General features: G+C 39.9%; 1 protein-coding gene across 1 annotated transcript in view; it reads left to right on the top strand.

The window, feature by feature from the left end:
• Positions 1–11,167, top strand: part of LOC149316488 (phospholipid phosphatase-related protein type 4-like) — a 64,424-nt gene extending 53,257 nt beyond the window's left edge. Inside the window, exon 7 of the mRNA XM_089515650.1 lies at positions 5,354–11,167. Coding sequence (XP_089371776.1) covers positions 5,354–6,691 — 1,338 coding nt within the window. The 3' untranslated portion in view covers positions 6,692–11,167. The remainder of the gene's footprint in view (positions 1–5,353) is intronic.
• The last annotated feature ends 2,045 nt before the right edge of the window (positions 11,168–13,212 follow it).

The raw sequence follows: 13,212 nt of genomic DNA, 5'->3' as shown, positions 1-13,212 counted from the left end.
TTAAAGTTTAGAGACATATCAATCAAACAATGGTCAGAGTATGTTTTAGGATCTACTTCCATTTTTCTAACTTTTCCTAGTAAACGTTTAGAAACCAGAAAGAGGTCTATTCTAGACCAAGATCTATGGACTCCAGAAAAAAACGTAAAACCAGCTTTCTCATTATAAACATGCGACCATAGATCTTCGAGCTCATGTTCCTGCATAAGATCAAAGCAGCTCTTTGGGAGTTTCCCCTGGGAGTCTTTTAGTTTTTTCTCCGATTTTCTATCTCTTTTAACTTTCAAAACCCCATTGAAGTCTCCCGCTATAATCAGTTTCCCTTTATCACATAACAGTAACTCCTCATTGAGGTTTGGAAAAAATGAATCTTTATGCTCTAGAGGCCCATATATGTTTACCACTATTAGTACCTCGCTGCCTATATTTATTTCTACAATGATATATCTCCCATCTGGATCTGATTTAATTTCTTTAGCTTCCCATTTTCTATTAACAAATGTAATACTTCCCCTTTTCCTTTTATCTGTTGAGGAAATAAAGCAGTTCCCCAACTTAGGGTTCTTTAAGTATTTCACATCCCCTGTTCTAATTTTGGTTTCCTGTAAGCAAACAATATCATATTTTCTTTTTTCCAAAAAATGGAAAATTTGCTTCCTTTTCTTTTCGTTATTTAGCCCCCCTACATTCCATGAGGCTAAGGTCAACATTTTTCAAACAATACTTAATATCCCCAACTCAATTAAAAAAAGAAAAACAAACCATCTGTATACCCCACCTTTACAGATTCTTCTAGTCCAAGACAGTTAATGCCTGTGCTGCCCCTTTAGTCCGATTGTTCCCAGCTAATATTTCCTTGGATATGTTTTCATCCATTTGCGATGAAATTTCCCTCTTGTTAAGGGAGGTAAATTCTGGAGATATAGCAGGAAGTCCTAGTAAATTCTCTTCCTCTGTTTTTTCTTCTGCTTGCAATGCTTTCCTGTAGAAGTCTTTTGCTTTTTCAATAGAGTCAATTTTATATCTCCTTTCCTTAAAGGTGAACACTACCCCTTCAAGGTTGCCCCATCTATAGCTAATATTCTTCCTCTGCAGAAACGAAGTCAAAAATCTGTATTGTTGTCGCTGCTTCAAGATAGCTAAAGGCAAATCTCTATATATCTCAACTTTAACATTATCAATTAACAGCGCTTCAGCAAAGCTCTTTTGAATAATTTTTTCCTTAATTCTTAAATTATTGAAGCCAACTGCGATATCACGGGGCAATCCCTTTTCTGATGCTGTTCTGGAACGAATACGGAAAAGTTTATCCACTTGAATATTCATCAAATCTTCTGGGATCTCAAGGAAGTTAGCTAAGGCTGGAATTATTATCTTTTCCAAGTTTTCTTCTTCTAATTCCGGCAAGCCTCTAATTTTAATGATCTTGTCTTTTTGTCTTTTTTCATGAGCCCAAAGAATTTTTTCTTCCTTATCTAGGCGCCTTGCAGTTTCCTCAAATCTATTTTCCAATTCCTCCGTCCTCTTAGCTGTCATCTGTACCTCTTCCTTAATTTCTCTAAATTCTTTATTTAAATTATCAATTTTTTTTGCTAATCCATGTATCTCCGACTGTATGTCCAATCTGATCTCCTCCCTCAAATTTTTTTGTTCTTCTCTTATCTCTGCTTTAAAAGATTTTTTGAACTCTCGTAATTCTGCTAAAATAGTCACATTCAGATCTTGTTGTTTATTAGACCAGTCTGAGGAGTTCCTCCTATTGCTTGAATTCGTCCAGCTCATATTATCTTTCTTGTTTTTGGTTTGTCTTGTTTCCATTCGTTCAATATAAGCTTAATAGTATAAAGTAGAAGATAGGGCTGAGATTAGCCGTGTATACAAACCAAAAGCTGTTCAAATGTGGAAAAGGAAGCCAAATTCCAGTTGCTTTTTTTCTTTGTGCTACTCTGTATTCCAAGGTCCGACTTTCAAAGACACAGCTTTCAGCCAATTACACAGTCTCTGTCTCAAACAATGTTGCCCCTCTAGCTCCAGCTGAGAGCTCTTTACTGATTACTCACAGGGTGCTATTAGCCTCAAGGCAAGCAGCTGGTAGAATTATGCCTGATTTCAGCCCCAAATTTATGGCTAGTAGGCTACTACTAAAGTTCTAAAGCTCTAAACTTCAAAAGTTCAAAAGTTCAAAACTCAATGGTTCATTAGTACTCATAAATCTTTTTCACTAGTTGTCAATGTTTAGATGTATTCAAGCTCTTTAGAAAAGGAAAGAAGGGATTTGCCCCCCCCTTTTTTTTTTTTTTCTTTCTTCCTGAAAGGGAATACCCTGTCGGTTTGAATCAACAACTCACTTCAAAGACAGTTCATCCCTTTCAAGCTCCGTGCTCCCAGGGCAACCCAAAACTGGAAGGTTTTGACTGGTTCTTCTCACGTCCAGCACTGACTCTCTCTTCTGAAACCTTGGGTGGGCCAAACCTCGGTTCCTTTCAGCAATGCAAAGTTGTTGTCAGGACTGGTTACTTGAAGTAAGGCTCACGTCGCGACGGCTGCCTTGCGACTTTCGCCGAGGCTTCTTCTCCCCTCTGCAGCGGCTCCCCGATGCTGGAGGCGATAGAAGCCTCTCAAGCCCCCTGTCGGCCCTCGCCCCGGTTTTCCCTCAGACCGGGGACTTTCTAGCTCCCAACAGCTGTTAGGTTGGGGCCTCAAACAAGTCCGCGACGGACCTCTGGAGAGGGAGCAAACGCTCTACACCTCCATTCTCCTGACGACACAACAGGAAGTCCCCCTCCTATATGTTTCTTTTAGATGTGTGATAACAGATTATGTTCACTGTGACTTTCTGAAATCAGATGAGGAAACATGTGACACACACATAAGATGATGAACTATGAATCCCATCATCCTTCACCGTTGCTTTTACTGGCTCACACTGATGGGAGTTGTGCCCCAACACTGGAGCCTAAATCCAGCTGTCAGTTCCAGTTTAAGTAAACCTACTGAATCAATAGGAACAAATCAATCAAGACCTATCTAAATTCCTTTGATTCATCAGTTCTACTCCACTTGGGACTAACAACTGGATTTAAGACCTGAAGAGTCACACATTCCCCAGTCAACTTGTTTTTGCTCAGAAAATGCAGGTGGTTGAACAAAATACTTTTCTTTTTTTACACAAAGCAACTGCTCATCAGAGCTTGGAAAAGTTACTTTTTGGAACTGAAATATCCAGAATTTTCCAGCCAGCATGGCCACTCACACTAAGACTATGATGTCTTAATGTTTCACCAGTAAACATATAGTATAACATAGAGAATAGAAATTGCCCATAAACAAAACTGAAAGTAATAGAAAAATATAAGCATTTGTTTTATATTTTAAAATATTGTATGAAATTATTATTTTTTTAATTCAGTTTTGTTTATGGGCAATTCCTATTCTCTGCATTTAATTTTTCACTCACACAGCATGATTGCCTCAATCTGATTAGATTTCTGCTCAAAGGTTATGCCCTTTCTTTCGCTTAATAACCATGTAATGTGATATCTTTATGGAAGACAAATTCATCAGTTTCAAATCAGTTTGTGGAGAGCCACAGCAGAGTTTGAGATGCACTCTATTTTCAGTCAATAAACCATTTACAAGAACCCAAAACAATACATTGCACTTCTGAGGAGAGGAGGGAGATGGGGACACTGAAGAATACTAAGGAATTGTGCATAGCAGGGAGTTGACTGGATGGCCCTTGTGGGCTCTTCCAACTCTATGATTCTATCATTTTTTAAAAAAAATCTTTGTACATAGACTTTAATAATTATAAGTGATAGTGTTAACAAACATTAGCATCATCCAGATGTTCCTGTGAATGTATGTAGATGTAGAAGGCGATCGCTGTGCCGCCTCTACTCACTCCCCTTCCACGTGTTTGAGACAAGAAAAGTGATTCCATTCCACTGTCTTCATTATGACAGTGGAATGGGCTGCCTTGGAGCATGGTGGACTTTCCATCTTTGGAGGTCTTTAAACAGAGGCTGGCTGGGCATCTTTCAGAAGTACTTTAGTTGTGTATTCCTGCATGGAAGGGGGTTGGATTAGATGGACCTTGCAATGCCTTCCAACTCTAAGGACTTTATCACACAGGGAAAATCGGGGTTTAAACACATCCCATAAAAATTGCGCAATTGCAATTAACTTTTTCACACACATTGCGATTAAAGAGCCATTATTCCCAGAATAAACAGACAATAAACAGCAACAAATCATTTACGGGATTTCCCTGTGAATGGTTTGTTGCTGTTTATTCCCAGGATGATGGTACTTTAATCGTGACATCATGTGAAAAAGTTAATCGCAATATTTGGTTATAGATATGGGGCCTACACACTTCAATTTGTACATCCGTAAGGCTCTTTCAAACATTAAACCAAATCTGTCTGCAGGACATGGGTGCAAGCAATCCTCTTTCCCTTGTACCTATGTTCAGCAGAAGAGCCTAATGAAGATTAAAACATGGCATGGGTTTGAAAAAGCGGCTTACCTTTCCCGACTGCAGTGCTAATTCAGGAGGCAGCTGGATCCTATCACACATAAATCGCTGAAGAATTGCCACCTAGGTCCATCCTGGATGCAGCCCGGGTCGTCTAAGCCATTTCCATGCCCCCCTTTTAAAAACGAAAGCTTCCAAGTTCTAAAAATGGCTGCTGAAGTGGCTTAGACTACCCAAGCTGCATCCAGGATGGACCCAGGCAGTGATTTAGTGGCAATTTATGTGTGATAGGAACCAGCTGCCTCCCAAATTAGCACTGAATTCGGGAAAGATAAGCCACTCTTTTAACCTCATGCAGTAGGGTCCTTACTTTCTACTAACCTAAAATTATTTTTAAGAATTTCCTTCTTTGGGAAACATTTCTGATTTGGCCGGAGCCACCTCTGCCTCTGACACATCTTAGCTACCACAATGCACAATACAGAAGGCACCCTTGACTAACACCTGGAAACTTTAATAGGTGTAACGAGATGCAACTCCATCATCTCTCACCATTGGCCATGTTGGCTTGTGCTGATGGGAATTGCATTCCAGCAACATTCACAGGACCATATATGTCCTATCCCTGCCATAAGAGTTGCATTACATTTGCTAATCTGCCTGTCTGTCTGTCTATTTACACACACACATAAACAGAGAGAGAGAGAGAGAGAGAGTTTTATTGGTCTATTTTGGAGAAATGTGAGCTATAAATAAAATAAAATGAATACTGTAACTGCAATACTGAGCTAGCTAACCATAGCAGATGTGCCTATAAATATATGCTTTTGGTAATAAGCTCCTGCTCGTTTGTTTTTCTTCCTCTAATACCAGGGCTTCTATGCTGTGGGGAACTTTCTACCAAGTGAAGACAACATGTTTAATCAAAACCCACACCGAGAACCATTGAGGTCGTTGACTGACCTGAGCCAAGATGCCAACAGAATCTTACCAGGGAAAAACAGTACCAGCAATGATGCCATTCCCACTCACCACACTGAGAGTATGTTGAACAGAAACCACAGAGACACTGGCTCTCTGACTAACCTCAAAAGGGCAAATGCTGATGTGGAGATTATAACACCTCGAAGTCCAATGGGGAAGGAGAACATGGTCACTTTCAGCAACACTTTGCCAAGAGCCAACACACCTGCAATGGAAGAGTCAGCTCGAAGGAATGCAACTATTCATGCATCTATGGATTCAGCCCGTTCAAAACAGCTTCTGTCTCAATGGAAGAACAAGAATGAAAGCCGGAAGTTGTCCCTACAGGTGATAGAAACAGATTCTGGACAGTCACCACCTCGAGCAATAGAAATGAGGTCAAGCTCTGAGCCATCTAGAGTGGGTGTCAATGGAGATCATCATGGCCCTTCCAGTCAATACCTAAAAATTCAGCCTGGTAGCATGCCAGGTTGTAATAGTGCTGGCCTGTCTGGTGGGCCAAGGGTTTCCATTCAGTCACGCCCAGGTTCTTCACAGCTTGTGCATATCCCTGAAGAGACACAGGAAAATGTTAGCACATCTCCCAAAACAAGTTCAGCTCGAGCTAAGTGGCTGAAAGCTGCCGAGAAAACGGTTGGGTGCAGAAGCAACAGCCAGCCAAGAATCATGCAGGTCATTGCCATGTCAAAGCAACAAGGAGTCCTTCAGGGCAGTCCAAAGAGCTCTGAAGGTAGCACAGTCACCTGTACTGGATCAATCCGATATAAGGCCTTGACAGACCATGAGCCGAGCAGTATCGTCAGAATAGAGGCCCACCCTGAGAACAACAGACCGATCATTCAGATGCCATCAGAAGGAGAAGGGAGTGGCTCATGGAAATGGAAAGCTCCTGAGAAAGGAAGCCTTCGTCAAACGTATGAGCTCAATGATCTCAACAGAGACTCTGAGAGCTGTGAATCTTTGAAAGACAGTTATGGATCTGGGGACAGAAAAAGAAGTAACATCGATAACAGTGAGCACCATCACCATGGCCTCACCACAATAAGGGTCACACCAGTAGAAGGCAGCGAGATTGGTTCAGAGACCCTGTCCATTTCCTCCAGCCGTGATTCTACACTTCGGAGAAAAGGTAATATCATTTTAATCCCAGAAAGAGGCAGCAGTCCAGAAAACACCAGGAACATCTTCTATAAAGGGACATCGCCTACAAGAGCTTACAAAGAATGAGAGCCAGTGCTTTGGTGGAACCATGCCACTAACAATCAATATTTTTTGGTACAAGCTTTGTGCTCTCTCCTAATTTTATTTTTGAGCTGATGCTAAAATATTCTTGATGTGCCAAAATATCGACCATCAGCCTGACTGTTTATGGATGTTGCTGATGTGTAGTGATTGTGCATGAATTTGTGGATTTCATGTCGCAGGGGGGAAAAGCACAATGCAAGACCCTGATGAATGGGAAATTTCTTAACAGTGTTTTTTCTTTCCAGAGACTCAAAAAAAAAAAAAAAATTCCAATGGGAATGATGTCAACAAAAACAGCAAACCTAAATACAGACACCTTAATTCCTGAATGTGCCAACATTTTGATTTATATATGTCTAACGACAAAAGGAGGTGATTTTTTTAAAAAGTAAAAAAGTAAAAGTTGTACCAGTGTTGTACTTCAACTTTGCAGGTTTTGCACCAAAATTTAATACAAGTCGGTGCTGATTCTAACCTTACCTTTTTAAACAACGTACATACCTGCTCTACAGACACATGATGTTTTGATATGTAATTCCTTTCCAAGTGATATTGTTGAAAATTATGATGTTGGCTGCATTCATTTAGAGTAGAAAATAAAATATTGACAGCTTTGTTATAGTGGAATGTTCACATTAAAAGATAGAAAAGGTTTTGTGTATTCTTTGAAGTGGAGCAAAAACAGACGTTGATGATATTCCATGAAAATGGATCAATATCTCTCCAGATTAGCTTTTCTGCTTCTCTCCAAAATATGTTTAGTTACAGGTGCTAAAAACCAAGAGGTCACATCTTAGTGAGTTAACCTGGGCATAGTTGAAATATTGTTGTAATCATTAAAAAAAAAACAGGGATCCCTTTCAGAAATAATTCATATCTTTCATATTTTTAACAGCTTTTCGGTTTTTCTTAATGCTGATTGTTCTTTTTTGTTTTTTAAAAAAATCATCATGGAATAGCTAGTGCATTACATTGATAATTGCACCTTTGTTGTGAAAATGAAAATAACAACAGGCTGCATAATTCGTTAGCAAGACTGGTCAGGTACAGGAATGGCCTTGATGGGGTTAGAGCTCATCCTTCTGTGTGCATCCCCTCCTTTCTTTTTATCCTGCCAACAGCTGAGCTGCAGCTATTGTCTTCAGGAGTACCCTGATCCTGATAATGTAGCACAACTGAAGAAGCCAGGATGCCCCAGCATGCTTACTTGTCTCTCCTTTGGGCTGGTAAAATGGCCTGTGGTGATGGAGGCAGAAAGATAGTGGCAGCAAAGCACCCAATGGGGTTTCCAAGGTGCCGCATCCTGTCTCTGTGGAGATTTTGCCATCTTAAGCATTCAGAGCAAGGTGATACTAAGCAGAATATTTTTTTTCTTGCCTCATTGAAGAATACTTGCCTTCCTTTGAATTTCTGATATCCTAGATGGCATAAAGCTAGTTTAATAAGGATGGCAACAATAGATGGGGCAGCTAGTAGCTGGTAAACTCTAAAGGCTTGATGCCTTGGACAAATGCCATATCCTGTGGATGGGCTGACTCTGTCATTTAGGGCAAGTTATGAAACTCATATTCAAACTCACATTTAGAAGTGATTGTCTCACTTTTTTGGCTGTGCACATCATAACTACTGAACTATTCATTACATATTCAGCTGGGTAGTCTTTATTATAAAATTTTGGAATGGCTCCTAGCAGCCAAGTGCTACATTGTACAAAAGATTATAACTCAATGAACAGTCTCTTAACAGAGCTTTTAGTTAAGGAGCTGAAAATCTGTTGTTGTTTTTGTCACTGTTTTTAACTTAACATGAACTCATTTCAGGGAAGTGAGATGCCAGTGAGATAGTTTACTAAGGAGAAAATTGAGTAGTTTGAAGCTATTAAAACTAATGTAATATGCCATGAAAGATACACAAGGTTATCTAGAATAATAGTTCCCAAACCTTGGCCCTTAAACTGCAGCTCTCAGATTTCCTAACTGTTGGCCAAGGTGACTGTGGCTTCTGGGAACTGAAGTCCAAAAGACTTGGAGGACCAAAGTTTGGGCATTGCTGATCTAGGATCATAGTTCAGTTGTGGTATCCAGGCATAGACAAGCCTCTCTATTTCCTAGTCTCATGTCACTTTCCACATTTCTGTCATAGATCTGTTCTGTCTTGTTTCTGCATTAATCTATAATGTTTTATGGTCTCACAAGAATTTGCATTTAAATTGTTATGTAGACACACAGGACTAAATCCTATTGCTTTTTTTACAACTAGACGAGATACACTGGATCAATGGAATTTACCTATTTTTTGACAAATCGTTCAGCATTTGAGTGAATGGATCTATTCTAGTTAGGACTAACCATTTTAAAACCTATTTTGAAACACTTTTGTAGCTGAAAAATGCAGCAGACCATTTGGGAATATTAAAATCCATTTGATAATTTAAGTTCCAGGATTGGTAGGTCTGGTCAATTTAGATCACAATTTGATTTTCCAAGCATCCCGATTTATACCCAGCTAAAATACTCAGTCATAAGAGCATCTGCCATCTGTGGAAATTATAGGTGTCTCCACAATTCACTGAACTAAAAAAAAACAAAACCCCAAAACTTAGATTGTAATCATTTTTGTTCTTTTCACCTACCCAAATAGAATAATATCAACTCAGTGTTGCTATATATTTTTTATTTCCCACCACCCCTCTGAGATGTTGAGGGTCATTTTAGCCTCCAGAGACTGCCCAGAGGGTTTCAGAACTGAACAGAGATTTCATTCTGAATTTCCTCCATCCATCCTTCCAGGTAGCTGTGATTCTCCAGGACCTCAAAAGAGAGATCCTTCCAAGCCCCCTCCCAAGGAAAGATCCTTTAAATGATCCATGATGATGATGATGATGATGATGATGGAACCAGGATTTTATGCATATAAAAGATATCCTCTTCCACAGGAAGGAAGCATATTTGCTAAATTTATTTTAAAAAAAATTTGCAAGCACATCATCTGTGAACACATCACACAGGGATCCAAGGGAGCAGGCTGGGGTTAACATCATTCATATGGAAAGGCAAACCATTGGCTCACACCTTTAAGAGCTAAGCAGGGCTGCATGTTGGGATACACTTCTGTATGTATATCAACATCCTGTTCCTACCAACCCTTTGTTGGCCATCAAACCTGAAATTCCCAATCCAGCTCAGGGATCCAGGATGTGCAGCCCTGATTCCTGGATGCAGGCATCCAGCCTAGAGCTTCATTCTCTTGCACTTACTGATCCCAAACCTACATATAAATCAACAGAGATCCCCTGGCTGGATTGGGGGGTTGTTTACAACTTACAGGATTTATAAGCATTTCTTTTTTCTTAAAAAAAATTGTATACAAGACTGCATATTTGCAAATGTCTCCTTGAGTTTATCATTTTTCCCACACATTTTAAATAACTGTAGACACTTTGCTTGATGAAGGATTACAGCTTAGTTTGGCTACATTACGTAGAAAATATTTTGAAAGAATAGGTCACTCGCTGCTGGCCTGGAAATATAATGAGAGAGTTTAGAGATATTAATAAATTGGTAATCTAAGAAAGAGAAATGATGATTAAGAGCACAATCCTAGGCATATCTGCTCAAGAGTTAGGTCTATTCTGTTCAATGGAACTTACTCTCAGGTAAGTGTATATAGGATTGTAGTCTAAGTAGCTGCAATAATTCAAGGATGGACAAAAAGACCTTCTTTTAAAAAAGCAGCTTGTTTTGTCAACAGCACATGCATTTCCTTTGATGGAAATAGTTGATTTGTTTTTTTATTATTATTATTATTTATTTATTTTTGCCATTCGTTAAATTAGGTTACCATATATAAAGATATCATGAGTTACTTTTCAGACTCAGAAATTCACTGCATCCTTTCCAATGCAGTGTGATATTTTTCCTATCTAAGCCTTTTCCTACTTCCTAGCAATCAATTTTAAAACACTTGCAGAATCATTGTAATTGCATTCTTTACATAAAATATTGAAAATACTCTTTTTTTACTCAGAAGTGCCAAAGGCTACTCTTTTTAATAATGGCTTCTCAGAAACAGAATTACATTCAAGAACAAAAAAAAAAGTAATAAAGATATACCTAGGAATTCTAACTTTTCTGAGTATATCGATTATGGAGCCTTTTGTAAAATGAACCTTTGTTTACATTCCACTGATACCTTAATTTCAGACAAATCAAATAAATCAACAGGTGGCATCTTCTAATTCTTTTCTTACTTGCTAAAACAGGCACCTATTTCTTTGTTAGGCTGTGCTTTACTAAGAAAAAAATGGATAAAATCCAAAATATGTTTTTAAACAAGAATTCTATATAAAGTATTGTGTTCTATTAATAAAATGTTATGCACTGTTTTAAAATGAAGACAAAAAAACTATTTGTAAATTGCTATAAATGTATTTTGTTAAATCAGGACAGAATCAATGCTACTGTGTGAGTTTACTGTGCTAATATCATTTTAAAAATAAATATTAAATTCTTCATTCAAGCAGAGAGACTTCATCTTTGTCCCAAGACAGTTTAGATTTTCGTTATGCTATCCTTTGTTTCCTTTTAAAAGAATATGTGTGTTTCTGTTTCATGACAAGCACCAACAACAGTTGTATAACTAGGCTGGTTGAAATTCCCTGCCCTCTCCTCACGCCTTGAAAATACTACATAGAAGGTAAGGAGAACCTGCTAAATGAGGTGATATACGGGATAGGAAAATCAGTCTGAAGCACCTTCTATACTCCAATCCTTTCACTGGATCTGGATCAATACTGGATCTGTTGCCTTGTAGTGAAAGGATTATAGTATAGAAAGTGCTTCTGACTGATTTTCCTACCCCACAGTGGTTCCCACTGTGTTTGCACCGGGTTCAGGAATCGATTCAGGAATCGGCATGCCTCCCTGACAGCCCACCTTCCCCAGTCTCTCCGGCCATGCCTCCCTCCCTCCATCCTCCCGGCCATACCTCCTTACTTCCACCATATGCCTGCTCCATCCCTAGCTTCTCTGTCCCTGGCCCTTTGTCTTCTGCACCCTGTGGCCTCCTTACCAGCCTCCCAGGCTTCTGTGCAACCACCTTACCCGGCCTCCCCTTGTGGTCTCCTTCCCAGCTTCCCCGGTGTTTTGCAACCTCCTTCCCAAGCTTCCTCGGCTTAGCTGGGAACGGAAGGAGGTTGCAAGAGCTGAGCAGAGCAGTTGAAGATAGGAGAACCTGGAGATGCTTCATCCATAGGGTCACCATGCATTGAGGTCGACTCAAAGGCAATTAACAACCAATAACAACCCATAAATAGCCTGGCTATGAAAAAAAGGTGTTACTAGAAGGACTTCCACTAAAAAACATAAGAACTGCCTTGCTTGCTGAAACCGCATACAAACGTCCTTGGCTTGATTTGTTTGCCTAAATCAGATACCAACATATGTTGTCAACTAATTTCATTAAAAGGCCTTTATGGGCATTAATCATCAAAGAAAGTCTATTAGACTATCAGTTAGTCACAATCTAAAGCCAGCAGCTGCAGACATTTCCCAGTGGTGAGGAGCCAGATTGTACTGTTTGTTTGTTTGTTTGTTTGTTAAAACAGCAAATCTGTAAGGCTTTTTCATGCACATTTTCAAACACTTGTGAAGGTTCACAAGCTATGAGTGCAGTCCGGCATGACAGCAAAATGAAGACATTTTGAAAAGAGGCCAAGCCATCAAAAACAGAGATTAAAAAGAACCTGTCTAAAAGGTATTTTCATAAATCTCAGCAACAACAGAAAATACGTATGCAGTTTAGGCATGCAGAATGTAAACAGCAGTGTTGCCAATTTTGCGACTTTCACGCGAAAACGGGGACTTTTCAGAGCTTTTCGTGTGATTTTCACGCCTGGCCCTATTTCAGTGCCTTTTCCGCGACTTTGGCCCATTTCAGCTCCAGCCTGAGACGGCTGCAGAGCAACCAACCCTTTGGAGTGTAACAGTTTTCAGCCAATCAGAGAGAGGGCTGGAGAAAAAACTCTCTCTCTCTCTCTCTCTCTCTCCATGACTCCCTCTGAGAGAGCGAGGGCGGAGCAAGAGCAAACCAACCAACCAACCAACTGTTTGGAGGAATCACACTAACAGTTTTCAGCCAATCAGATAGAGGACAGTGATTGCCCCCCCCCCCTCAGGCATTCTCAGGCTTCAGGGGAAAGCAAAGTGGCTGCTGTGTGATCATGTGAATGTGATGTCCCTGAGTGTGTGTGTGTGTGTGTGTGTGTGTGTGTCTTAGTGATTAAATATGCCTCTGAGCATGGGCAGAGCACCTGGTAAGTTGGCATCCCTGCCCTGTCTTCCCAGAATTTTGTTTTGTGGCTCTCTTTTTCATTCTCTTTTCCATTGCCATCCATACTGCAGAAATAATCCAGTTTGGCACTGCTTCTAACTGCAAGGCTCCCTGCGATGATGGGATTCTGGGCACAACAAACCACCAAGCCCAGAATTTCATGCATGGAGCCC

The sequence above is a fragment of the Sceloporus occidentalis genome, unplaced genomic scaffold (genome assembly GCF_023333645.1).
Source record: "Sceloporus occidentalis isolate IW3139 unplaced genomic scaffold, rSceOcc1.0.p SCAF_3, whole genome shotgun sequence".
Taxonomy (NCBI): Eukaryota; Metazoa; Chordata; class Lepidosauria; order Squamata; family Phrynosomatidae; genus Sceloporus; species Sceloporus occidentalis.
This window is presented reverse-complemented; position numbering and strand designations above follow the sequence as displayed.